Source organism: Balaenoptera acutorostrata, chromosome 17, assembly GCF_949987535.1.
Source record: "Balaenoptera acutorostrata chromosome 17, mBalAcu1.1, whole genome shotgun sequence".
Taxonomy (NCBI): domain Eukaryota; kingdom Metazoa; phylum Chordata; class Mammalia; order Artiodactyla; family Balaenopteridae; genus Balaenoptera; species Balaenoptera acutorostrata.
Genome location: NC_080080.1, coordinates 95,328 through 120,712, shown reverse-complemented (window position 1 = coordinate 120,712; position 25,385 = coordinate 95,328). Strand labels below are relative to the sequence as shown.

The 25,385-nt window shown below is 51.1% G+C and overlaps 1 protein-coding gene across 7 annotated transcripts; it reads right to left on the bottom strand.

The window, feature by feature from the left end:
* Positions 1 to 1,607: 1,607 nt before the first annotated feature.
* LOC103009056 (zinc finger protein 250) lies at positions 1,608 to 20,899 on the bottom strand. Of its 7 annotated transcripts, XM_057532353.1 has the most exons (7): positions 20,394 to 20,452; positions 14,697 to 14,951; positions 14,430 to 14,524; positions 14,091 to 14,217; positions 13,871 to 13,984; positions 12,128 to 12,190; positions 1,608 to 3,417 (listed from the first exon to the last, which is right to left on the bottom strand). In XM_057532353.1, exons 3-7 carry the CDS (start codon positions 14,469 to 14,471, stop codon positions 2,093 to 2,095), a joined length of 1,671 nt encoding a protein of 556 aa, XP_057388336.1. In that variant the 5' UTR covers positions 14,472 to 14,524; positions 14,697 to 14,951; positions 20,394 to 20,452; the 3' UTR covers positions 1,608 to 2,092. The 7 variants fall into 7 exon arrangements, with proteins under 7 accessions (XP_057388336.1, XP_007185550.1, XP_007185549.1 ...); XM_007185488.3 differs by lacking the exons at positions 14,697 to 14,951; positions 20,394 to 20,452 and adding an exon at positions 20,862 to 20,899 and having other exon boundaries at positions 14,430 to 14,490; XM_007185487.3 differs by lacking the exons at positions 14,697 to 14,951; positions 20,394 to 20,452 and adding an exon at positions 20,862 to 20,879.
* Between the last annotated feature and the right edge of the window lie 4,486 nt (positions 20,900 to 25,385).

Here is a 25,385-nt window from a genome sequence, read left to right as displayed (position 1 = left end):
AAAGCATAATATGCTGAAAATGTTGCTCTTTTTCTTCCATCTTTGATATTAAAATGGCTACACAGAAATTCAAGACTTTTGATACAAGTCTTTTTTTAAATGCACACTGATATGACAGCTGTCACATACAGTCTAACAAAATTGTTTTTAATGAAGTTAAAACTTCATTAAAAGTTCATTTAAGATGGCTACTGAGCCATCTTAAAGAACGAGCTGAATGAACATTTTGGCCCATCCAATAGTATTCACATCATCTGCAAATAATGGCAACTTTACCTCTTCCCTTCCAATTTGGATGCCTTTTCTTTCTTTTTCTTGTCTGATTGCTGTGGCGAGGACTTCCAGTACTATGTTGAATAGAGGTGGTGAGAGTGGGCAGCCTTGTCTTGGAACATGACTGTTTCTTACTCTAACTTCCACACGATTAGGAATTGTGTCCTGAGGAGTAGTGGTAGGCTCAGCTCTGAGTAGCACTGGGAGTCAAATGCCAGTCATGGACTGAGTCAAAAAGTTTGGTATCTTTCCTGTGATCTCAGTTCCTCTCTCATGTTACACCTGAGTGATGTAAGCTCCTCTCAGCAGTGTCTGCAGAGAGGGGCAAACAAGTTTTCACCTGCATCAGTGATTGCTATGGACGTAAGGATCAACACTCTAGGACTTCCCTGGTGGTGCAGTGGTTAAGAATCCACCTGCCAATGCAGGGGACATGGGTTTGAGCCCTAGTCCGGGAAGATCCCACATGCTGTGGAGCAATGAAGCCCGTGCGCCACAACTACTGAGCCTGTGCTGTAGAGCCCAAGAGCTACAGCTACTGAGCCCATGTGCCACAACTACTGAAGTCTGTGCACCTGGTGCCTGTGCTCTGCAATGAGAAGCCACTGCAATGAGAAGCCCACGCACCACAACTAGAGAAGAGCACACGTGCAGCAACGAAGACCCAACACAGCCAAAAAAAAAAAAAAAAAAAAAAGAAAAAGAAAAGGATCAACACTCTGGTCCTTAATTTTTCCTGAGAAGCTGATATGTTCTCAATAGAGAGAAAAAAACTTTTACAAATTATGAATAAACTAGATATTAATCACAGTATATGACAATGAATGCTAGACTCTCTTGGAACTAGAAGTAAAAAATGAAAGAAAACCCTCATAGGAATAGAAATATTAGAAAGAGTAAACAAAAAGCTATTTGAGAATTTTGTTTTAAAACTATGTGCCAAAGAACTGTCTTTTTAGTAACACTATTTTTGGGAAACACCATAGTGTATAAAGAGGCACCCATGTGGTGTAGCAGCTGTGAGGTCTGGGCTCTGAGTGCAAAGAGGCTTCCTAAGCCTACATGGGCCCAGAAGCCCAAGACATCCCATGATTTCCGTGCACAGGTTTTGAGGAAAAGATCCATTTTTGAGTTGAATCTTCACTAATAAGTAAGTTAGGACATCCCTTCTGATCTTGAAAAGTTAAAGGACTAGATAAAGGGTTTTCTAAATTACATCATTTCTCACTAATTAATCTTTAGAGTCCCGCCCCTGCCCCACCACCCGGTTTTCATACAAAACAAGTGGTTCCACACACACAGGATTTTCAGCCATAATACATTATGACACTTGGTGACAATCTTTTTTATATCATTTTATCCACACAGCATTGTAGTGCTTAACAGAATACTGAAAGTATAGTCCAACATTCTAATTTTAAGTAAGTGCAATAATCAGAACAGTCATTGAATTTAGGAAAGGCATATAACGTTCTAAGAAAAAAACCTTTATTTGGAGTGTGAGGAAGTTTTACTGTGACAGTAATCCTTATGCTGTAACTTCCTTTACTTCCTCACTTCTAATAAACTAATGTTAAATAATGAATTGTAACTGTCTTCACCAAAATTCTCTACAACTGTGTAATTACTCTGCAATGTAACCTCAAGAAGTTGAGAGAAACAAATGAGGCATCCTCTGAAGTTCTTCCAGAGCCATGTCAGTGCTTCCCTTGAGTTTCTCAGTGACACTTGGTGATGCTGACGGGCACCTCCCTTGGACTGGAGGCTTCCTGGGGCTGGGTGCCCAAGTTCCCGAGTGCAGCTTCGCGTGCGGCCAAGGTCACAGCTTCCTGTGTACCTTCTGGTGCTGGATCAGGTGGCCGTGCTGGTTAAAGGCGCGGCCACACTCCCCACATTCATAGGGCCTCTCACCTGTGTGGATGCGTTGGTGCTGCACGAGCACTGAGTACTGGCTGAAGGCCTTGCCACAGCGGCTACACTCGTAGGGCCTCTCGCCTGTGTGGGTCCTCAGGTGCACGATCAGCGTGGCCTTCAGGCTGAAGGCCTTGTCGCACTGTGCACAGCGGAATGGCCTCTCGCCCGTGTGGACCCGCTGGTGCTGGACCAGGGACCTGCGGGCACTGAAGGCGTGGCCACACTCGCCGCACACGTAAGGCTTTTCGCCAGTGTGGACCCGCTGGTGCTGGGTCAGGTGGGAGTGCTGCACGAAGGCCTTGCCGCATGCGTAGCAGCCATAGGGCTTCTCCTCGGTGTGGATGCGTTCGTGGTTCAGGAGGGTGGAGCGGTGCCGGAAGGCCTTGCCACACTCACTGCACTCATAGGGCTTCTCGCCCGTGTGCACGCTGTGGTGCTGGATGAGGACGGAGCGGTCGCTGAAGGCGCGGCCACACTCACCGCAGGCGTAGGGCTTCTCCCCGGTGTGCACCCGCTGGTGCTGGAGCAGCGTCCTCTTCACGCTGAAGGCACGGCCACACTCTGCGCACGCGTGTGGCTTCTCCCCGGTGTGCACCCGCCGGTGGCTGCGCAGCACAGTGCTGTGGTTGAAGGCCTTCCCGCACACGCCGCACACGTAGGGCCTCTCCCCGGTGTGGATGCGCTGGTGCTGGAGGAGGTGGGAGAGCTGTGTGAAGGCCTTGCGACACTCGAGACACTCGTGTGGCTTCTCCCCCGTGTGTATCTTGTGATGCTGAGCAAGATCTGAGCTCACTCGAAAGGCCTTTCCACATTCGTGACATGCGTAGGGCTTCTCACCCGTGTGGATCCTCCTGTGCTTGCTGAGGACCGAGCTCTGGCTGAAGGCCTTGCCGCACACGCCACACACATAGGGCCTCTCCCCAGTGTGGGTCCTCTGGTGCTGGAGGAGGTGGGAGCTCCGCCCAAAGCACTTCCCACACTCCACGCACCGGTAGGGTCTCTCCCCGCCAGGAACGGCTGGTCGCTGAGCGACGGGCATGCCCTGACTCAAGGCCCGGCCTTCAGGGGGGCCAGCGTGGCTGGGACTCAGACAGAAGCTCTCTTTGGGTTCGTAGCTTCCCTGATCGCTCCACTCGGCAGGTGTTTTCCTCAGAATCATCGATATTTCCTCTGAAGTGAGGGGTCTCAGACTCAAGTCTCTGTTCTGGTCCTGCTCCTTGTTTTCACATCCTGAAACAACAAAACCAAAGTGAGTGTGTTAACCCACTTGAAACTGCAGAGCAATTGCCACCCTGAAGGCGCTTCACTGGAGCAGGGAGGACCCTGAATGCCCACGGCTGAGAAGCCACCAGCAGGTGACACAAAAGGTGCCCAGGCCGACAGTGTGGCTGGAGAGAAGGGCTGGCTCCAGTCCGAGGGCCCCTGTGAGGGGCACACGAGGTCAGAGCCCACTGCCACCCCAGCCCCGCCCTCCCTGGAGTGTCCAGAGGCCATCGGAGGTGGGATCGAGGCAGGACCACACCTATGACCGTGGGGGGTGGGAAGGGGGCTGCTAGGGAGATGTGTGAGTGCTGCGTGCGTGTCCAGCAGACTGCTCCCTGGGGGACAAGACAGGCCTTTCAGGCGTCAGTGAGGATGGCAGAGAATGCCAGGGGATGTTTCTACAGTCAGGTCAGGGGCTCTGTAGGTTGAGTGGGCGAAGCAAGGCATGCCAAGGACATTTTTTTAAATCTCGGAGACAGAGCCACTGAGTTGACGTCACCAGGGGACAGGACTGTCCCGGAGGACGGCCTGCTCAGAGTCATGTTCATCAAGGACACTCAGCAGGTGAAGGTGGCCTGCGGCAGGGCTGTGACAGCACGAGACGTGGGACAGGACGGAACCAGTCCTCCCACGACCCTCCCAGTGCCCATCTCAGCACCCACTGTGCTGCTGCCTCTAGCTTCCCAAAGGCATCGCTGGGGACAGTGCTAAAAACGGTGGTCGGGGGCTTCCCTGGTGGCGCAGTGGTTGAGAATCTGCCTGCCAATGCAGGGGACACGGGTTTGAGCCCTGGTCTGGGAAGACCCCACATGCTGCGAAGCAGCTGGGCCCATGAGCCACACCTACTGAGCCTGCGCGTCTGGAGCCTGTGCTCCGCAACAAGAGAGGCCGCGATAGTGAGAGGCCCGCGCGCTGCAATGAAGAATGGCCCCTGCTCGCCACAACTAGAGAAAGCACTCGCACAGAAACGAAGACCCAACACAGCCATAAATAAATAAATAAATAAATAAATAAATAAATAAATAAAATTTAAAAGGACTACTTAAAAAAAAAAAAAACAAAAAAAACCCAAAAACGGCGGTCGCTGAGGGACATGCCAGAGTGAGAAGTCCTGGGGGCCGAGGAAGATCCGAGGAGGGAAGTCTCACTCCCTCGCCACACAAGGACACTCCTGCGGCCTCTGACAGGTGCCAGGGCCGGCAGCCCTCGGGGGAAGCAGACTGACAAACGCTCTCCCAGCAGCGCCAGGAGATCACGAGCTAGGATGGCACCAACGTGCGTGCCCGTGGCGCCTGCCTCTCCCTCCCCTCCTCCGGGCCTTCTCGGCTCAGGGGACCTGCATTCTGCTTCACGGTGAAGACACAGAGGCCCCTCCCTGCCTGAATCTGGTGGTTAAAGGTCTTTCTGGAGTTTCTGATTAGGAAGCATACTGAATGGCAACCAGGCACGTTGTCACCGAACTGTGCTTTTTCTGTAGTAAGAATATTTTCAAGTACCATCAGCTTTTCTTTTCTTTCTTTTTTGGTGGTAACAGCATTATTGAGATATAAGCTTTACTTTTTAATTCATTCAGAACTTGGTTTGAGAAGACAGGTGCTGTGCAACGGGCTCCCTCAAACCCCAACCAGGACCCTTGGAAAATAATGGGCTCGGAACCCAAGCAGTCCCTCCACCAAGCAAGGGAGCTTCTAAGATAGACTTTGACTGAAGTGTTTGGAAAGAGATTTGTGCCAACGGGGTCAACATGTGCTTGATTTGACCTGTGATGTCTTGTGACATCCAGGAAATGGTTACCTTGGAGGGACTTAGACATACCAAATGCTAATACTTCTTGCAAAAGGATGGAGGCAGGGGCTTCCCTGGTGGCGCAGTGGTTGAGAATCCGCCTGCCAATGCAGGGGACACGGGTTCCAGCCCTGGTCCGGGAAGATCCCACATGCCGCGGAGCAACTAAGCCCGTACGCCACAACTACTGAAGCCTGTGTGCCTAGACCCTGTACTCCACAACAAGAGAAGCCACCGCAACGAGAAGCCCGCGCACCGCAACGAAGAGTAGCCCCGGCTCACCGCAACTAGAGAAAGCCCGTGGGCAGCAACGAAGACCCAACACAGTCAAAAATAAACAAAAATAAATTTATTTTAAAAAACCCCAAAAAACATTAAAAAAAAAAAAAAAAGGATGGAGGCAGCCCAACTGCAGCAAACCCTCAGCAGAGGGTCATCTCGCAAGAGGCAGGAGCAGGGCTGGGAAGACTTACCCAGGGTTCCTTAAAGAAGTCACACTGAGGGAGAGGGGCCCCCACAGTGGTGTAGAGGCTGGGGTCCCACCCCGAGCTTCAGCTGCCCCCGACACGGGGACATCCTGGCTTCCCCACCCACACTGCTCTCCAGGGCTCAGGTGGGTGTTCTGCCTGCAGCCAGACCTCTTCATCTGGAGGGCCCACCAGCACATCCATGTCAAAAGTCCAAAACGGAACTTGGCTCCTCCCTCCTGCAGCTGGGGGCCTTCAGGACCCACGTCTCTCTTCTGATTCCCTTTTTTTTTTTTTTTGGCTGCACCATGTGCCACGTGGGATCTTAGTTCCCTGGCCAGGGATCAAACCTGCATCCCCTGCATTGGAAGCGTGGAGTCTTAACCACTGGACCACCAGGGAAGTCCCTCTTCTGTTCTTCTCTTCCTCTTCCAACCCCAGTGTTCAAGCCCTTGTTCCTGTTGCCAAACAGTCACCGCCCTCTGCTTCCAAGCACTGCCTCTTCATCAGAGGCAGTGAGGGCTCCTCCCCGGGACCCTCAGAAGAACACAATCTCAATTTGGCAAAGTCTCGTGACTGCACTGACCAATCCAGCTGTGATTCCCATGTTCTTCTACCATTAAAGTCGTTATTATATTATTTAAGACAACACGTATTATTATGTCATTTTGTTAACGGCCTTCCCCCAGGGGCTAGAAACCTGGAAAGAGCATCTCTTCCACCCCGACAGCAAGAAAAAGCTAGACAATCTACAAAATCTTAACTTTTCTGAATCCATCACAGAACTAATGTCACAATAATAACCAACTGACCCGAAACCTAGGGAAAGACAGGTGCGTGGGATGGCCTATGGCTGAAGGGCGGGGTGAGAGGAAGATGGAAGGCAGGGCCACCACACAAGTGGCTCAGAGACTCCAGCTAAAACATTAACAGGGCTTCCCTGGTGGCGCAGTGGTTGAGAGTCTGCCTGCCAATGCAGCGGACACGGGTTCGAGCCCTGGTCTGGGAAGATCCCACATGCCGCGGAGCCACTGGGCCCGTGAGCCACAGCTGCTGAGCCTGCGCGTCTGGAGCCTGTGCTCCGCAACGGGAGAGGCCGCGACGGTGAGAGGCCCGCGCACCGCGATGAAGAGTGGCCCCCGCTCGCTGCAACTGGAGAAAGCCCTCGCACAGAAACGAAGACCTAACACAGCCAAAAATAAATAAATAAATAAATTTATAAAACATTAACAAATTGACAAAGAGCCCCTGGGAGCATGGACACGAGGGTGCATCTCTATGGACCTCCCCTGGGGGTTCAGGTCTGAAAGGGGGGGAGCCTTCTCTACGGAACAAAAGTTGTGAGTCACTGGGGGAGGGTAAGCAAACTTGACACTCTGGGGACAGATGAAAATCATGGCTGGGGGAAGGGAAGACTATCCTGTGCTTGGTGGGTGGGGGTGGGGAAGGGGCAGGAAACGACCCTGGGCCCAGACAGTTAGAACCTCCTTCAGCTGGGGGAGGGCTGAGCCCAAGGACGGACCAGGACAGCAGGGGTTGCTCCATCCCCGCTTCCCCAAGTCTAACAAGCGCTGAGCAACAAGCCACAGCAGGCTGTTGCGGGTGGAGCAAGCCTCTGCGGTACAGAAGCACACGGGAGACTGAGCGCCCCCGCCCTGCACGGGGAAGTGCCTGTGGAACCTGAATCTGGTGGCGCCCTGAAGGCAACTATGGGCACAAAAGAACCCAGCCCAGCTCCTGACTGAACTGACTCTGCCTTCCTCACTAACAGTTGAGCAGGAGAGGCTGTGTTTCCAGACAGACAGTTTACCTCTTTCGCTGTCCCATGAGTGATGGCTGACATTCAATAAAAAAGTAAGAGATACCAAAAAAGAAAAGGGTGTGTGAGTGCGCGCACATGCGTGCACACACACACACACACACACACTATCAAGACACTAAGCAGCAATACGCCAGGCTCAGAGGTGACCCGTGTGTTGGAACAACCTGCACCATCAGACACAAGACACAGCGACAGGTAAAGGATGCCTTTGATGTGCTCGTCAGTAGACTCAACTCAGCTGAGGAAACGACCAGGGAGCTTGCAAATAGGTCAACAGAAATTATTCAAACTGAACCACAAAGAGGAAAATGAACAGTAAACAATAAAAACAACACTGAACAGAGCTGTGGGTCAATACCGAACAGACCAACTTGCACGTCGTTAGAATCCCAGGAGAAGACAGAGAACAAGGAAGTAAAACATCTGAAAGGATAATGGCTGGGATTTTTCCAACAATAACAGATGGTATCAAAACACAGATCCAAGATCAGAGAAACACAAACATGTTTCCTATTCAAACTCCTAAAAACCAAAGAGAAGGAGAAAATCTTAGACGCAGCTACAGGGAAAAAAACCACAGAGAACACAGAGGAACCAATGTAAGAAATACAGCAGACTCGTCATCAGAAACCTTCATCACGTCAGAAGACAATGCACGGACATCCTTCAAGTGCTGAGAGGAAAACACTTGTCAATTTACAATTCTGTGCCCAGCAAAAAATACCTTTCAAAAAAAAAGATAATTTTTTGAAAAGAAAAAACCCAATGGAGAGAGTTCCCAACCATGAAATCCACATTACTGTTAAAGGAAGTTCTTCATGGGGAAAAAATATACCTGACAGAAACTTGGAATTGCACAAAGAAATGACGGTTTTTGGAAATGGTTAAAATGAAGGTAAATATAAAAGACTATGAAAAAGTTTTCTAAGTCACTCTAAAAGACAACCGTCTAAAGCAAAAACAGTAGTTGCATATTGTGGGTTTACAACATATATAAAACTTAGGACAGTATCATAAAATTGGGAAAGAAGGAACAGGGAAGTTGTTAAGGACTGAAAATTTGTGTTCTCCCAAATTCGTATTCTGAAGCCCTAACCCCCAGTGTGATGGTATTTGGAGGTGGGGCCTTTGGAAAGTGCTTAGGGCTAGTTGAGGTCATCAGGGCAGGCCGCAGTGATGAGAATAGTGTCCTTATGTCTCCACAGGCACAGAGAGTCAAGTGAACACACAGCAAGAACGTGGCCGCCTGCACAGTGGATAAGACTCCACGTTCCCAATGCAGGGGGCCTGGGTTCAATCCCTGGTCAGGGAACTAGATCCCACATGCATGCCACAACTAAGAGTTCACATGCCACAACTAAGGAGCCCATGTGCTGCAACTAAGGAGCTGGCAAGCTGCAACCAAGGAGCTGGCAAGCCGCAACTAAGACCTGTTGCAAATAAATAAATAAATATTGAAAGAAAGGGAAGGAAGGAAGAAAGGAAAGGAAGGAAGGAAAGAAGGAAGGAAGGAAAGAAAGAAAGGAAGGAAGGAAAGAAGGAAAGAGAGAGCGAGAGAGAGAAAGAAAGAAAGGAAGGAAGGAAGGGAAGGAAGGAAAGAAAGAAAGAAAGAAAAGAAAAGGAAGGAAGGGAGGGAGGGAGGAAGGAAGGAAGGAAGGAAGGAAGGAAGACAAAGTGGCTGCTTGCAAGTCAGGAAGAGAGCAGAGCCCTCGCCAGAAACCAAATCAGCCGGTACCTTGATTTTGGACTTCCAGCCTCTAGAACTGTGAGAAGTAAATTTCTGATGTTTAGGGACCCGATCAGTGGCATTTTGCTACGGCGGCCTGAGCCAGCCAATACAACAGCATGCTTTGTGTGCTCCACTATGGAGCAGTCAGTAGTGCAGGGAAGCAGTGGTTACCCTGGACCAGCCACTATACACCCTGTTGTTTGTTCCCTCTTCTTTTTCTCCTTTCTAAAAAGTTAGGTATTTTTCATGATTCTATCTTATCTCCTTTGCTGTCTTCTCAGCTATAACTCTGGGCTATTTTAGTGGTTGTCTCAGGGTTCACAGCATGAGTCTTCAGTCTGTCAGTCTGCCTTTGGCCCCTGCTTCTCTCCATGTGATGTGTCTTTTTCTCTGGCTGCCTTTAAAATGTTCTCTTTGTCACCAGTTGTCAACATTTAATCATGATATGGTTTAGTGTAATTTTATTCATGTTTCTTATGCATAGGGTCCCTTGAACTTCTTAGATTTCTGAGTTTATAGTTTTCATCAAATTTGGAAAAACTTCAACTGTCACTTCTTCAAATATTTTTCCTGCTTTGTTCCCATCAATGATATGTATCAGGCTATTTCAGGTTCTCCCACAGCTCACTGACATTCTTCAATCTTTTTTAGCCTTTGTCCTGTTTCCTTTTCAAAAGTTTCCATGCCTTTGTTTTCAAGTTCACTAATCTTTTCTTCTGCAATGTTTAATCTGCCACTAATTTTACCCAGTGAATTTTTCATCTCATCGTTGTTTTCATCTTTAGAAATTAGATTTGGGTTTTAAAAAAATTAATCTTCCATGCTTCTACCTAATACACTATTTCCTGTAGCTCCCTGAACATATGGAATTTATTCTGTTTTAATATCCTTATCTCCCAATTCTATCATCCCTGTCATTTCTGGTCAGTTTCACTTGGCTGGTTTTTCTTCTAATCATGGTTGTATTTTCTTGCTTCTTTGTATCTCTGGTAATTTTTCATTAGATGCTGGACATCATGGATTTCCCCTTGCTTGGTGCTGGATACTTCTGTATTTTTATAAACATTATTGAGCTTTGTTCTAATACTGGCTATGTTACTTGGAAATTGTATGGTTCTTGCCTTTCAACTCTGTTCAGTCTGACCAGAGCAGTGTTTAAGGTTATTCCCCCCACCCCCCATTAGCGAGGCAAGACCCTACTCAGTACTCTACCTGATGATGCCTTGTGAGTTACAAGGTTTTCCACTCTTGCTGGTGGGAAGCAACAGTGTTCCCAGCCTTGTGTGAGCACTGGGAACTGTATTTATTAGCTTACAGTTCTGTAGGCCACAATTCTGCATGGTGGGGATGGGTTCTCTGCTCAGGGTATCACAAGGCTGAGATAAAATGTCAGCCGGTCTGAAATCTTGTGTGAAGGCTCAGGGGATAAATCCACTTCTCAGCTCTTTTTTATTGTTGGCAACATTTGGCTCCTTGGAGCTGCAGGGCCGAGGCGACCGTTTCCTTGCTGGATGCCGCCTGGGAGTCACTCTCTGCTCCTACCTCCTACCTGCATCTTTAAGGCAGCAATGATGCATCATATCCATCTCCTGCTTTAAAAAAATTTTTTTTAAAATTAATACATTTATTTTTGGCCACACAGAGCAGCTTGTGGGATCTTAGTTCCCTGACCAGGGATTGAACCTGGGCCAAGGCAGTGAAAGTGCTGAGTCCTAACCACTGGACTGCCAGGGAATTCCCTCCTCCTGCTTTGAATTTGACTTGTCTCTGAGCTCTAGACCCAGATTTAGAGCATTCTCTGTTCCTTAAAGGCAACAGTGCCATTTAACATAACCTAATCATAAAACACATATCACAGTCCTGGGGATTATGCAGGGCACGTATACCAGGGATCAGAGGGCAGGGATCCTGGCGGTTATCTTAGTTGGCTTGGTATCCTAACAAAATATCCTAGACTGGGGGGTTTAAACAACAGGAGGCTGGGAAGCCCAAGATCAAGGTGCCAGCAAGGTAGATTTCATCCTGAGGCCTCTTCTGTTGGCTTGTAGGTGGCCGCCACCTTCTCATCTGGCCTCTCCTTTGGTTCTCTTCTATTAGAACCTGTTCAAGTTTTGTGCCCATTTTTCTTATTGGGTGTTTCTTCATATTTTATTCTCTTCAGAGCAATTTATTTATTAAGTGTGCACTGTACTGATAAATGGTAACAGTATTCCATAGGTTCTTCATTGAAATATCTGAATTCACTGTCATCTGTTTAATAAGATTTTTACATGTTCTTAAAAACTTGTACTATGTTTTTTTTTAAGCGGAAAACAAGTTTTAGTTCCTTTTTTTGACTTATAAGCCTCATCATCACAGAGTAAAGCTGGTAGGTCAAAGAAACAATTACTCATTTGCGTGGAAAAGTATCACTTCTAATGTTTGAAGCTTCCTGAATGGGTGGCTTCTGGCCTGATGCCAGACTAACAAGACAAGAAAGACGACTTTAACGGTGAAGAATAAATTAACATTTCAGGAGGTAACTCCCTCCATTACCCATGGCACAAACACAGCGCACAACAGACCCAGGCTGCCAGGAATGTGGGGATGGGCTGCCTCTTGCCCCACACTCTCAGGATGGCAGCTTCATCGTTGTTTCAAGTGTACAGTAGCAACAAGACAAATAAAGGGGAAAAAGCAAGTCCACTGAAACCAATTTTTTAATTAACCGCCCCCGCCCCCCGCCGGCATTCTGTAGAGATTGTGTGTGTTGTGTAATGAGAACACATGTTCTTCATCAGAGCAGCCTGGGAATCTCCTCGTGTTCTCGTGAACACGAGCACAAACACGTCAGGGATTGTACTGGATCAAAAAGAAGATGAAACACACACTTACCCCAGGGACAGGACGTGCTGTCTTGCTGCACACAAGCTGTCTTGTGGTCACACGTGAAGTTGTCTGCAAAAGGAACAGAGAGTTGAAGAGACAACAAAACCAACGCCTCTCCCAAGAGTGGAAAATCCTCTCACTTCCTGTTACAAGACCAAAGTGCAATTCATTGGGTTAGAGACAGCAGGGCCGGGCAGGTGCACGCGCTTCTCCCTTTGAGGAGCCGCCGGGCGAGGCTGAGGCACATGGTGGCGGCCCGGGCTGCAGCAGGCAGCTCCTGCTCTGTGCACACCCCTCATCTCTCAGACCCCGTCCTCCGGGGCCTGCGGGTGGGGGGCAGAGTGAGCGGGTGCTTCTGTGCGAAAGCTTCTCTCTCCAGCCCGCCATGCTCTTGGAGAATGGCGGTCTCTTTGGCATCAGATCTGAAGGACACTCGTCTAAAACCTCCATCAGGTGAAACCACAGCTGGTCCACCAGGGACCCAGGTCTGGTTGGGGGCAGCTGTTTTCTTGCCCCCTGCAGCTGCAGTCAAAGATATGCTCAACATGATGCTGTGCCTTTTCTACATTCCCTGGAAAATCGCATTCCTCGGGGTCCAGCAAAGTCACTGCTCCTCTGAGGATACCTGATTCTGCAGGTCAGTAAGAGGCGGGCTGTCCGTAACACCTGGTGCCCCTCCACACAGTACCCAGAGACCCTGGAGTGGAGCAGCCATGGGATTGGTGCCGTGCTGTCCTCACAGCCAGAGGGGCCGCGTCCTGCAGGGTAGGCTGGCTGAGGTTCCCTGAGACTCCTGTCCTCGTCCTTCGCTGGATGTCGCCCACCCCCACCCCGCCCTAAAGCAACTGCTGGCCACTGCCCTCAGGACTGGACGCCTCTGCCGGCACCCCCCCTTCTACACTTTCCTCCATAAACGTCTGGTACTTCGTCTGCTAGGTTAACTACTGGATACCTCACCTCTCTGATGCTGCGGTAAATGCTACCTTTAAGAATATCACGTCTTTAAAAAATTTTTTTCTCTCTTGCTGTTGTACCTATATGAGATGGTGGATGTGACCTAAACTTACTGTGGTTATTATTTCACAATATATTTAAGTCAAATCATTATGTTCTACACCTTAAACTTGTAACGTTATGTCAATTATATCTCAATAAAACTGGAAAAAAAAATCATACCTTTGGTGCTGATACATAGAAATAAAACTGATTTTGTACCTAGCAAACTCTCTTGTGAATTCTAATCAATCTTACAAGAGAAAACCATATGATTTTCAATGATTTCTTTCCAGTTCTATAGCTTCAACTTCTTTGTTGTGTTTCGTCTGTCTTGCCTTATTTTGGGTGGGATGCCCGGACAGCGCCACGTGGCTGTGGATGGTGGGCTCCTCATCGCAAACAGCTCCAGCCCCACTACCTACCAGGTTAAGAAACTTCCCTTCTACACTTAGGGTGCCTCCTCCTTCCCTAAACCAACCAAGTATCCCTCAAACGCTGGATGTCCCATCAGAACGGGGACCTGGCAGGGGCCCGGTCCCCATGGGTGCTCTCCCCGCTCTGCCTGCGCCCAACCCACCACCAGGCTGCACTCGCCTCTGTGCTCACTCCCTGCCCTGGGCCTCTGCCTGCTCGGCCCCGCCTGCCCGCAGGGTCCCTGCCAAATCAGACCCCAGGAGGAAGCCACTCCGGCCACCTCCCATCAGCACCCGCAGGTGCTCAGCCCTTGGTGCAGGAAGGCAGCTCCCCACTCACCTGAGCGGCCAATGCCCAGGCCCCTGCGCCCCTCATTTCCCTGTTTGTCCAGGACCCACGGCTCCTCTCCTCGCTCCAGCTGCGAGATCACCTCGGGCTTGGATCCTGGAATTCCTGCTCACGGGGAGGGAAAGGCCTTTTGTCTACACAGCATCTGTGAGCACCCTAACCCGCCCTGGGCCGAGCACACAGACAGATGAGGCCTGCAGAGGGGCCTTACCCACGGAGACCACGTTCCCATAGGTTTCCATCATCACATGTCGGTAGAGGCCCCGCTGAGCAGGGCCCAGGCGGTCCCACTCCTCCTGGGAGAGGAGCACGGCCACGTCCTCGAAGGTCACCTTGGCCTGGAATGACAGGGGCTGCTGCAGGTGGACTGAGTGTCTCCGTCCGAGACGAGGTGGGTGCAAGCAGCGTGGGCGCGTGGGGACGCGGGGGCAGTGACAGGAGGGGCCACAGCGTTCAGGAGGCAGTGATGTTCAGGCTGCCACCAGGAGCCCCAGGCGTGGGCCGACTGTGAGCAAGGCAGGGGTGCTGCGCAGGCCTCGGGGCAACTCACCTGGGGCACCGCCGGTGGCGGTAGGAGCCTGGCCGCTGCCATCACCTGGTCCCTGGGGTCTCTGAGGAAGATGGAAATCGGAGGAGCCTGTGGGACTGAGGAAGAGCAGGGAGCACATGACGGGCCCAGCCGGGCCCCCCGTGAACTCTGACTCCAGTCCCAGAGCTGCACAGATGGATCCCGAGCTCTCGGGCCCAGGAAGGTCCCACCTGAGACACCTGGGGACGCCGTGCGCCCCTAGGGCAGTGGGCCGTCTGCCCAGCTCACCTGGCACGGCCTGCAGTGCGCGCACAGGCCCGGGTGAGCGCGTCCTCACAGGAGTCAAGCTGTCATCCAGGGAGGCACCGGGCCTGGCTGCCTCCAGAGATGCTGGGCGTGGACAGTCCTGCCAGGGCCGCACTCCTGTGGGGACCCCATGCCAGGCCCTGCATGCCTGGCTTGACCACAGCCCTCCTGTGGGCCCACCGATGCCCTGGCCGCGCCTGGTCCTGCCCGGGTGGCAGCTCCAGCGGGGGTCGGGTTCTGGTGGGAGTCCAGAGTGACCCAGGGATTTGGTTTGAGCACCTGACAGGGAGGCCCGAGGGTGGGCAGGTTCTGGGGAAATGCCAGGCCAAGTAAGCTATCTGTCACACCCCAACTGCCAGACAGAAGGGGGGACCAAGAGCTCTCCTGGCAGGGCGATGGGGCTGACATCATCTGGAGGCCGAGGCGGGTCCGCAACAGGGACACAGAAGCCCAGCAGGCAGATTGCTTGGGGAAGAGCGACGCAAGAATGAGGTCAAGCCCTCAGGCAGGCACCTCACCAAGCAGGACGCTTCGCCTCATGCTATGGGCCTCTGGGGGAGCAAGTCAGAGAGCTACCACCTCACGCTCTTGGTAAAGCGTCCCGTGGATGAGTACGTTTACACACACAACTTTCAGGAAAATACACACTGAACTCATGACCGCGGCCGCCTCTGGGGAGCAGGAGCCGTGGTGGAGAGAGAGGATGGCCCTCACTGCCCACCCCTCCGTCCACCAGAAAGGCCCATTCCCCCAAAACGTGTGCGCGCGCGTGTGTCTGTGCGTGTAAAGGCAACACGACTGTAATTAGAATTCCAACCGGAGTCTTCGATTAGAATTCAAGGAGTGAATAAAAGTACCCCAGAATTCACCCGAAAACGGATACCGACCTTTGTTAACGGCACAGCTCTGGTCCTCTGGGAACCCAGCAGAGGTGGACAGTCATTTGCACTACGGGCTGACCATACCTGGGCCAGGACCCAATAATGAGCACCCACAGGCGCCCCATTCACAGCCTCCCCAGTGGGTGCTGGTGGCCGGCCACGAGGCCTTGGGCCAGGCCAGCTCCTGCCCGAGCCCGTGTCTGTGACCTGAGCTGCTTCCCGCTGCACAGGCCTGAATGTCCAGTGGAGCCCAGGGGCTCCCTTTGGTGTGCTGAACTGGTGACCTCCTTCCCCCCACCGGGCATCTCCACGTGGGTGTCCTCTAGCACCTCAGACACTTAACATCAAACACCGACCCCGCCCTCCACCTGGTTCTGCCCCAGCTGATCTGGCAGCTGCATACGATCCAGAACCTGGGCCCGCGGCAGCACCGTCCTGTCCTGCCCCCCCATGGGAACGCAGTGACTGTTCTCGGCTCCAAGGCCACCCCCACCCCGCCCCCACACCGTTCCTGAGGCTGCCCAGCCCTGCCCGGGCCTCCCCTTGGCTGGTGCTTGGCCATGTCACCCTCTCGCTGAGGCCCCTCCTGAGCCCCCTTGGGGTCCTCTGCCTCATCGCTCTCACACCCCCCTTCCTGTCCCAGCAGAGCAGCCAGTGGCTCAATGTTTGCTGAAAAAGTGTATGAAATTACAGGAGCAATGAGACCACACTCCACCCTCACAACAGCAACAAGTGCCCAGCGAACATCTGCTGCCAGCAGCAATGGGGAAGCGGAGTTTCCGGTATGCTCTTTCTCAGGTGAGAAAGTCACCTGGTATATTTAGGTGCAGCAGATACACCCTTAGGCAGTGCACGCCCTCCCGGGAGGGAGGTGAAACCAGGAGGGGAGGGGGCAGAGCACAATCCTTAAAGAATAACACAGATGTCAGATATGACAAAAACTGGTTAGAACCAACTACGCCCAAGATGGTGGAAGACTCGCCCCCCAGAGCCTCATTATATGCTCATTGTAATACATCAGCTAAATGACACACCCACAGGCCCCACAGTTCCGAGGCCCCTGCCCTTCGCCTGAAAAAGCTGGAATAATCCTCCTACTTGTTAGCCTATGAAATTACCCAGCCCATAAAAAGTAACCACCCCATATTTCAGGGCCGCTCTCGCCTTTTGAGACGGGCCACATTCTAAGGAATGTGTACCTCTCTAAATAATTCCACTTCTCACCTATCACTTTGCCTCTTACTATGAATTCCTTCTGCGCTGAGACATAGAGCAGGGGTCCCCAACCCCCAGGCCGCGGACGGGTACCGGACCGGGCCGCAGCGCAGGAGGTGAGTGGCGGGCAAGCGAAGCTTCACCTGCTGCTCCCCATCGCCTGCATGACCGCCTGAACCATCCCCCCCTACCCCGTCCATGGAAAAACTGTCTTCCACGAAACCGGTCCCTGGGGCCAAAAAGGTTGGGGACCGCTGACACACAGACCTGAGCTTCAGTAAGTCCTGAGCCTAGGTGTGTGGTTTCAATTAAAAGACAGTGAGCTCGAGTCTCGGCCCACGAATTCGAATCCCATGTGAGTCGTGGGGTTTCAGAAGCAGGCTCCAGGATGGTGCTGTTGCCAAAGCCACAGTCCTTCCACACACCAGTCCGGCACCTGCTAAGACCAAGATTCAGGCTGCGCCCGGTGGCCAGACGGGTCAGCAAAAGCACGGGATACGGCGTGTGTCCACGATGCTCCTGTTTCACAAACAATGACCTCAGGGCCGCGACGGGGTGTGAGCCCTTGCCCACACCGGTAAGACAGAGAGACACAGCTCCTCTCAGGTGAGAGCGCTTGACTAAGCGGCAGTCACCCGATGGGATTAACTCAAACCCAGCGGCCAACAGGCCTGAGGCACGGAGGGGTGGAGAGGGAGAAGGCGACAAGATTCCCACCTGCGGTGAGTCCCAGAGAAGCACGAAAGCAAAAGACCTCTGCCTAGGATGACCTCTGCAAACTGCCAAAGGGAAAAAGCGTATCGTGAAGTATGCTTGTTCCTCTGCTCTGAAGGTCTGTGTCCCCCAAATGTATATGTATGTGTTGAAATCCTAATGCCCAATGTGAGAGTGTTATGAGGTGGGGCCTTTGGGAGTGCTTCAGTCATGAAGGTGGAGTCCCCCTGATAAGAGACCCCACAGAGCTCCCTTGCCCCTTCCTCCACGTGAGGACACAGAAGTCTGCAGCCAGGAAGAGGGCCTCACCCGCCCCTGCTGGCCCCCTGACCTCGGACATCCGGCCTCCGCACTGTGAGAAATCAACGTCTGTTGTTTTACAGGCTGCCCAGTGTGTGGTGCTTTGCTATAGCAACCCAAATGGAATAAGACACTTACATCCTGATAAAAAATAAAGAAAACAAATTTAAAAACTGGTACTAACTAGTTTTTCATTTTTCTTTACTTGCACTTTGGTAGATCAGGTCTGGGTCTCCTGGAACAAGTCTGTGCCAGATGCAAAGACGTGCAAAAAACACTGCAGGCCGCTAACCGACAGCACAGGGAGGACAAGAGAGCCACCTGGGCACTGAACCTGGCTTTTACCAGGCCACCCCCACCTCGATGCCCGGAGCTCCAGGCATCAGGAAGGGCGAACAGGTGGGCAGGACAAGTCCTGTTTAGATGGTCCCCAGAGCCGAAATCACCACCACCAAGGGTCAGAACTGGCTCTGAGGAGCTGCCTAAGGAGGCCATGCCGCCCCCACCACAGCGGCAAGTACAAAAAGCACCCGCCCCAGGGGTGCCCGCAACAGTGACCCACCCACCCACCCACGGGTCACCGTCATTCTTCAGATGCAGGAATTTCGTTTTTTTGCAACTCCCACCAGGGAATAACCCAAACAAACCAGAACAGGCCAACATTCTCTGCAGCAGTGGTCACACTGCAGTGAGACTCTGCCGAGTGAGGTCTGGCTCGGGTGGTGACTAAGGGACTGCAGAGACGCAAAGAGTTCAGAACTTAACGTTTGTTATTATTTGGTTTTGTAAGCTAAGCTTTAGTAACTTATCGCTCTTGCTGGAACTGCTGATGATCTTGATGTAAAAGAGCCTTTCTTCCAAAGACCCCGCCCACAGTGACAGGCATGACAGGCACACTCCCAGTCCCTGGTCTGGGGTGGGAGGCTCCCAGAGTCTCCCCCCTCATCCTCACCGTCCTCACCCCCAGGTTTTCCTGCTGGAAGGCCTGCCCCCTCTTTCTTCATCTCCACGGAGCCCCACCCTCCAGGGTGGAATCGCCTTCCAAAGAGGCACTTCTGAGCCACCCGTAAGCCCAAAGCACAACCCTGCAACCTTCGGAAGTAAATGATCACAAACATGCATCCACGTGGACAGCTTTCCTACACACTAGCAACACGGAGTCAGAAAATACACAGGGAAAAAGGTTCTATTCACAGATGGCAACAAGAAACAAGGTTAAAATAAACCTGAGAAATGTGATGCTAATTCTGCCCACTGTATCCACAAAGCCGTGGTGCCGAGAGCCAAGCTGGCCTGGACTAGAAGGGGGAGAGCAGGGCCACGTCGATAAACAAACGGATCCCGGGGAAGATGGTCCAGTAACCGGCACTTGGACAAGGGGTCTAAACTTAGATCTTTGCACAAGGCTCAACTTATCTCCCAGAAAGCTAAGCAAAAGCAGAGATTAAAAAAATACGACAAAAAACAAAAAAAAGACAGAAAAAAAATGAGATCATTTCATATCATATACTGAAAACATTCGGCTAATGAATGAATAAGAGATAAATTTAAAAATTACATCATAAAAAGAACTTGAATAAAGTCTGGGGGGCAGAGATCCACAGATCTGCTGCATGAAAATCAAAACCTTTGCACATCAAAGCACCATGAATCCCAGAAATGGGCCCAAGACTCGAAAACTTAACACGTGACAAAGGTGGTTTTCCAAATCAATGGAGAAATGAATTATTCAGTAGGTTGTGTCAGAAATATCAGGATTTAGAGACAACACTGAAGCTGGATTCCCAACTTGCCCCACACCAACATGATTCCAGATGGAGCCAACATTTCACAAGTACCAGAGAAAAACAAGAGTTTATTTAAAAACTAATCTTGGAATAGGGAAAGCCCTTTAAAATACAGCACAAAGCCAAAAGCCTCGAGGGTAAATATCTGACCATTAAACACTCGAAATCTTCCATCTCAAAACGGAAGAAAACACCATAACCGGAGTCAAATGACAATTTGAGAAGACACGTAGGTTAAAGAACCGAGCTGATGAGAAAGGAAACGCCAAGGGCAGCGCACACCGAAGGCTCGGCTGAAAAGGCGGCACGCCGTCTCCCGCTGAAGCGCCCCGGCAAGCTTCCAGCAGGCAGACACCCGCGGATTCTGGGAAAGGCTGGTCGCGCTCACGAAAAAGGGCTTTTACAAAGTAACCGGGAAACGAGCCTCGATGGAAAATGGAGGCGGGAGGGGAACTCGGGAGGAAGCACTTTTCCCAGAGAGACTCCAAAGCCGCCGGGACGTTGAGTGCGACCCCCGCGGACAGTGGTCCCGCGACCCCGGCCCGCCCCCGGGCGCCGCGAGAAGCTGGAGCTCGCGGGGTCGAGGACCACCCGCTGGGCAGGGCTCGCCGTTCGCGGAAGCGGGGCGGGGAGGGCCCGGCGGAGGCGAGAGTGGGGCGGGGGCTCGGAGTGCGCCTGGAGAGGGCAGGGGGCGCGCGTGGGAAGCGCCCTGCCGCGTGGAGGGTCCCGGCCCCCCCGCCGCGCGGGCAGAGGCTCCCGGTGCTGCCCGCGCCCCGACTCACCGTCCCCGCCGCAGCCTCACGCGCAGATGCGACCGCCCGCACCTCACTCAGACAAAGGGGACACCCCGCCCCGTCTGCGCACCCGCCAATCCCGGAGCGCCCCGCCTCCCAGGGCCACGCCCACGCCTCCCAGGCAACCACTCCTAGAGCGCGACACTTCCCAGTCCGCCGTGGGCCCCGCCTTCCCTGCCCGGCGCCTTTCTCCTGACTGACGCCTGTGACTCGCGCTCCGGAGCCACCGAGAGACACGGCCTCCACCGCGCCTAGAGAGGCCACGCCGCGTCCGGGCCTCCCAAGGACGCACTTCCGGCGTGGCCCCCCAACTGCTGGCCCTGTAGGCCGTAGTGGCCGCCCCACCCCCGCCCTGGCCGGTCCCCGCCCTGCTTCAGCCGGTGTCACCCCGCCGAGGCGGGGCCTGGCACGGGCTGGCGGTGGTCGTCATGTGTGGCGGCGACCGCCTCCCCATACCTCTGCGCTGGTGTTTGCGCACTTCGGGGCGGTGCGCGGTCCGGGGCTGGAGCGTCCGAGGAGGACGCTGTGGCCGACGTGGAGGATCTGCGCGGGCGGAAGGAAGAGGTGGTCATCGCTGCTTCCTACCGCACTCTCTGGCCCCCCAAGGACGGGCTGGTGTCCTTCCAAGTGGCACGTTGGCTGGGCCTAGGGAAGAGCTCGGCAGGCTGGGAGGACTGGCCAGGCAGAGCCGGTGCCCCGACTGCGGGGCAGGAGAAGTGGTCTGGGGAGAGGCCCCAGGCTGGAAGTGGGGGAGGATGTGGCAGTAATTCTGTGGGTAGAAGGCACCGGCATCAGGGGCAGGGTTCCCACTCCGCGGAGAGTGAGGTCACCTTCCCACGGGGAACTCGCCTAGCACGCACACCCCTGTGAGCAGAGTCCCCTCTGCCAAGGGACTGAAGCCAGGACCAAGGTCGTCCGATTTGGCTCTACTATTGCACCGTCCCAGGTGGTTTTGGCCAGTTGCCAGTGTTAACGTAATTAAACAAGGAGGCCATAAGGCTGCAGTGGCTCTGCTGCCTTGGTAGCTACTTAAGGAGCCCCCAGCAAGGCTTTCCAAATAAGGCGACTGCTTAAATTATGGCCCGTCAACTTCCTTGCTTTGCTTCTGCCTCTTTATAAAAACCTCTTCCCTAGCTCCTGTTGGTAGAGGGGCTCCTAACCTCTTTTGGTTTGGCGCTACCCGATTCTGTTCTATGTTTGCTCAAGCAAGCTCTTCAAAAATTTTAATATGCTTCAGTTTACCTTTTAACAACAGAGAGTGAGCACTATCCCAGCCATCAGTCCCAACTGATGCTTCGAGGACCTTCTCAGCACACCCTGCTTTGTCTCCTCCACAACTTATTTTAAAAATGTTCATAAAGGTTGAAAGAATAATACAATGAATACATTGCATACCTTTCCCTTATATTCAACAGCTAATATTTTGCTACTTTTTTTTTTTTTTTTTAGCAATTCAACAACTAGCGTTTGTGTGTGTGTCTAGCTCTGCCACTTGTGTCTCTGTGTTTCACAAGCATGGTATTTATTGAGTGCCTGTTGCATGCTAGGCACTGTTGTAAGTGCCGGGGCTACGTGAATGAATAAGACAAGCAACATTCCCAATAAGTCCCTGTTCTTGTGGACCTTACCTGTGAGTGGGGAAAGCAGGCAGTACACAATCAATATGTGAATTACAGAGGGTGTCCAGAGGTGGTGTGAGCTATGAAAGGTCCACGCAGGTGCCACTGCCACTCACAATGTCCCCGGCTCACTGGGTGGCACAAGATAGCAACAGGCCTACACCTGCTCCACCTTCCTTCTGCAGGACACCCACATCATCAAAGAAAACAAAGGCTTTTCTGTCTGTCCTTAGAGGCTCCAGCTCATGACCACAGGTCCCAGCTTGTGCTTGGTTTCCCCACTTTACATCCATCTTCCCTTTCCAACCCTGTCTTGCTCCAGCATCAGACGCAAATACAAGAGCCGATAGGAATTGCTTGATTACGTCCCACAATTGCGTGAGGCGTAATCCCTGTAACATACATATTTTTTATATAATTTTTTATTGTTTGTATAATTTCTGTCTCCTAGTGGTTCTGCCTCTCTGAGTGAACCCTCATACAGTATACTTAAAAACAACACATGCACATGTGTGCATGAACACATACTCTCCTATTTGTTAAAATAAATTGAGAATTAAGATCCCACATGCTGTGCAGCGTGGCCAAAAATAAAAAAAATCATTCATAATCGGGGAAATGCAAATTAAATCTCTTTTGAGCCCCTTTCCCACTTACCCCTCTGGCACGTCAGTGCTGCAGGCATTCTACTCATTTTGTGAACTGGCGTGTCCCAAGTGCCTGGAAGAGGGCCTGGCAATGAGTGAATGGAGGGATGAATGACACTGATAAGCGAACACCCTCAGACACCACCACACCAGCCCAGCCATACCGACTTAGGTCACAAAGGGACACTTCTTCTCCTCCAGCAACTCCTGGGAACTGACCCACAGGTCTGACTGCGCTTGGGAAACAACCCCTGTATGTCTCATCCGGGTCCTTTGCTGGATGTCAGGAGGGTGTGAGGAGACGGGGCCCTCCACAGTCCACACGTGTTGTCCAGGAGGAGGTGACTCGCTACTCAGAGGCTTCCAGTCTCCCAATTTCCTTTATCCGCAGCAGGCAAAGCAGAGAGCTCCTTCCTTCTGGAGCTCACATCCGGGTGGGGAAACACCATCAACATGCAAATTAGATGACTTCAGCTGGTGAGGCTGCTGGGAAGCAGGCAAGGGGGACAGGAGCCCCTCTGCAGGGACCCACTTTCCCCCTCACTCTTTCTTTTTTCCTTTTAGCTTCTTATTCTGGAACATTTCAGAGACACACAAAGGTAAGGAAAGTGTATAATGAAACGGCATGTCCACTACACAGTTGAACAAGTGGTTGACCCACAGCCAATCTCTTCTCACCTATTCTTTACCCAGTTGTCTCCTTCCCATCCCATCATTTCCATATCTGTCTCTGAAAAATTAGGGCCCTTAGAAAAGGTAATTATGAAGCCATTATCATACCTAAATAGCAACCATTATCCCCTGTTATCAAATATCCAGTGTCCAAATTCTCCCATTTGTCTCAGACATTATTTTCATTTCTTACAACCGGTTTGTGTGAATCAGGATCCAAACCAGGTACACAAATGCACAGTGCACTTGGTCGACAGGCTGTAGAGTCTCTTAATCTATAGCCTCCTCCCACTTCTTTTTTTCCTCTTTGAAATCTATTTATTAAAATCAGGTCATGTGTTCGGTGGAGTTTTTCACACTTGGGATTTTGCCATTCGGATTCTCGTGGTGCCCTCTGTCCTTAGACGTTCTTGCAAACTTATAGAGACTAATTGGATTCAGGTTGGCGGGGGCAAGAATACTCACACATGGGCGCTTGTATTTCCACTGACAGTCATTGCCTGGGTGCAGTTCGCTCGGAGTTTGCAAGACGGTGACATTCTCCTATTGGTATCCCTTCTGCATTTGTGGGAACAGTTCTGTAAAGACAAACTTCCCCATATCAAGTGTCTGGTTGCCTTGAAATATGGTCCATAGAGAAAAGGCAAGTTAAGTGCTTAATTATTGCCTTTATTTACTAACTTTCAGAATAATGATTTGGTTTTCTAGCATTCTCCAGAGCTGACCAAGTAGGTACTTTTTTTTCTATATTATTTGAACGCAAAAATTTTAATATATTTAATGTGTTTTAATTCATTACAGTTTTGAAAATTAATACTCATATCCTCCCATCTTTGGTCAGTGCGAACCTCTTCAAGTTGGCCCTGAGTCTTTTTGACGCAAGCCCCTTGCTCACTGATTTCTTCCTAGATGTCTGATATGACAAGATGTCCTAGGCTCAGCTCCCACACCCCTGGATCCTCAGGCTGGAATCTGTCTTTTTCTCAAGGAGCCCTAGTCCACCTGAGTGGGAAATGGTGTTTGGAGGCCGTGGGGGTCGGGTGGGTGGGGCTCTAGGGATGCTCATTGCCACCAGGCTGGAGATTACTTCTAGGTCTTTTCAGAGGACAGAGCTAGAATACATAACTTTAAATGTAAAAAAAAAAAAAAAAAAAAAAAAAAGAATCGTGAATTCAGTGATATTTCAAATTCAAATTTAGAGCTAGGTGGGTTTAACTTCTTTTATTTATTTATTTTATTATTATTTTTTAATATAGGCTGCGCTCACTGCCATCTTGGCTCAGGTTACCCATGGGCCCTGATCGCAGGACAGGATCTGCTATGAAGCCGTGGAGGCCAGGATCAGAAAGCACCCGGCACCTGCACGCTGAACCCCGCAACTCAACACCAGGCCAGGATGGAGGCAGTTTGGAAGACCCCGCCCCAGCCTCTACTCACCCACCGGAGGCCTGGTTTTACATTTGTATCTGTTTTTCCTATATTGAAAATCCTGGATCCTAATTATCTAAACACAATTACTTATTTACTTTATCATTTATATGTAATGGTTTCAGAATAACAATGTCAATATTATTAACAGTATGATTATTGAAAATAGTCTAGATTTTTTTTGCAGTTATTCTTGTTGTTAGGATATATCCCATTTGGGATATTACTCTGCTTCAAAGTAAATTGAAAAATTTTGTTTCTGTGGGGTTAAGACCCTAACTCTATACTAGTTCACTTGTTTCATTTTGGTTTTGCTTTTTAAAGTTACATTTTTCAAATTTTGATATAATTTTGTTTTATGATTATGTAAAACTTATATGGTTCCAAAGTCAAGTTTACAAAACAAAGTACAGTCAGAAGTCTAGCTTCTCTCCCTGTTCCCATCAACCTCGTACTGCCCTCACCCTATTGATAGCCATTTATCAATGCTATGGTTTCTCCCTCCATTTTGAAAAATCTGAGTGAACTTCATTGAACAGCAGTTCTGTCCCAATTGCCTTGCATTTTGGCGTTTTTCCCTTCAGTGTCCTGACGATCTCTCCTCAGCAGTGTCT

Bases quoted from the DNA above. Each gene is read 5' to 3' on its own strand.
- LOC103009056 (XM_007185488.3), bottom strand. From the start codon at position 14,471: ATGGCAGCGGCCAGGCTCCTACCGCCACCGGCGGTGCCCCAG. The intron at 14,218-14,429 runs GTGAGTTGCCCC...CTGTCATTCCAG, and splicing joins CGCCACCGGCGGTGCCCCAG to GCCAAGGTGACCTTCGAGGA. The intron at 12,191-13,870 runs GTGAGTGGGGAG...TTCCTTTTGCAG, and splicing joins CCTGGGCATTGGCCGCTCAG to ACAACTTCACGTGTGACCAC.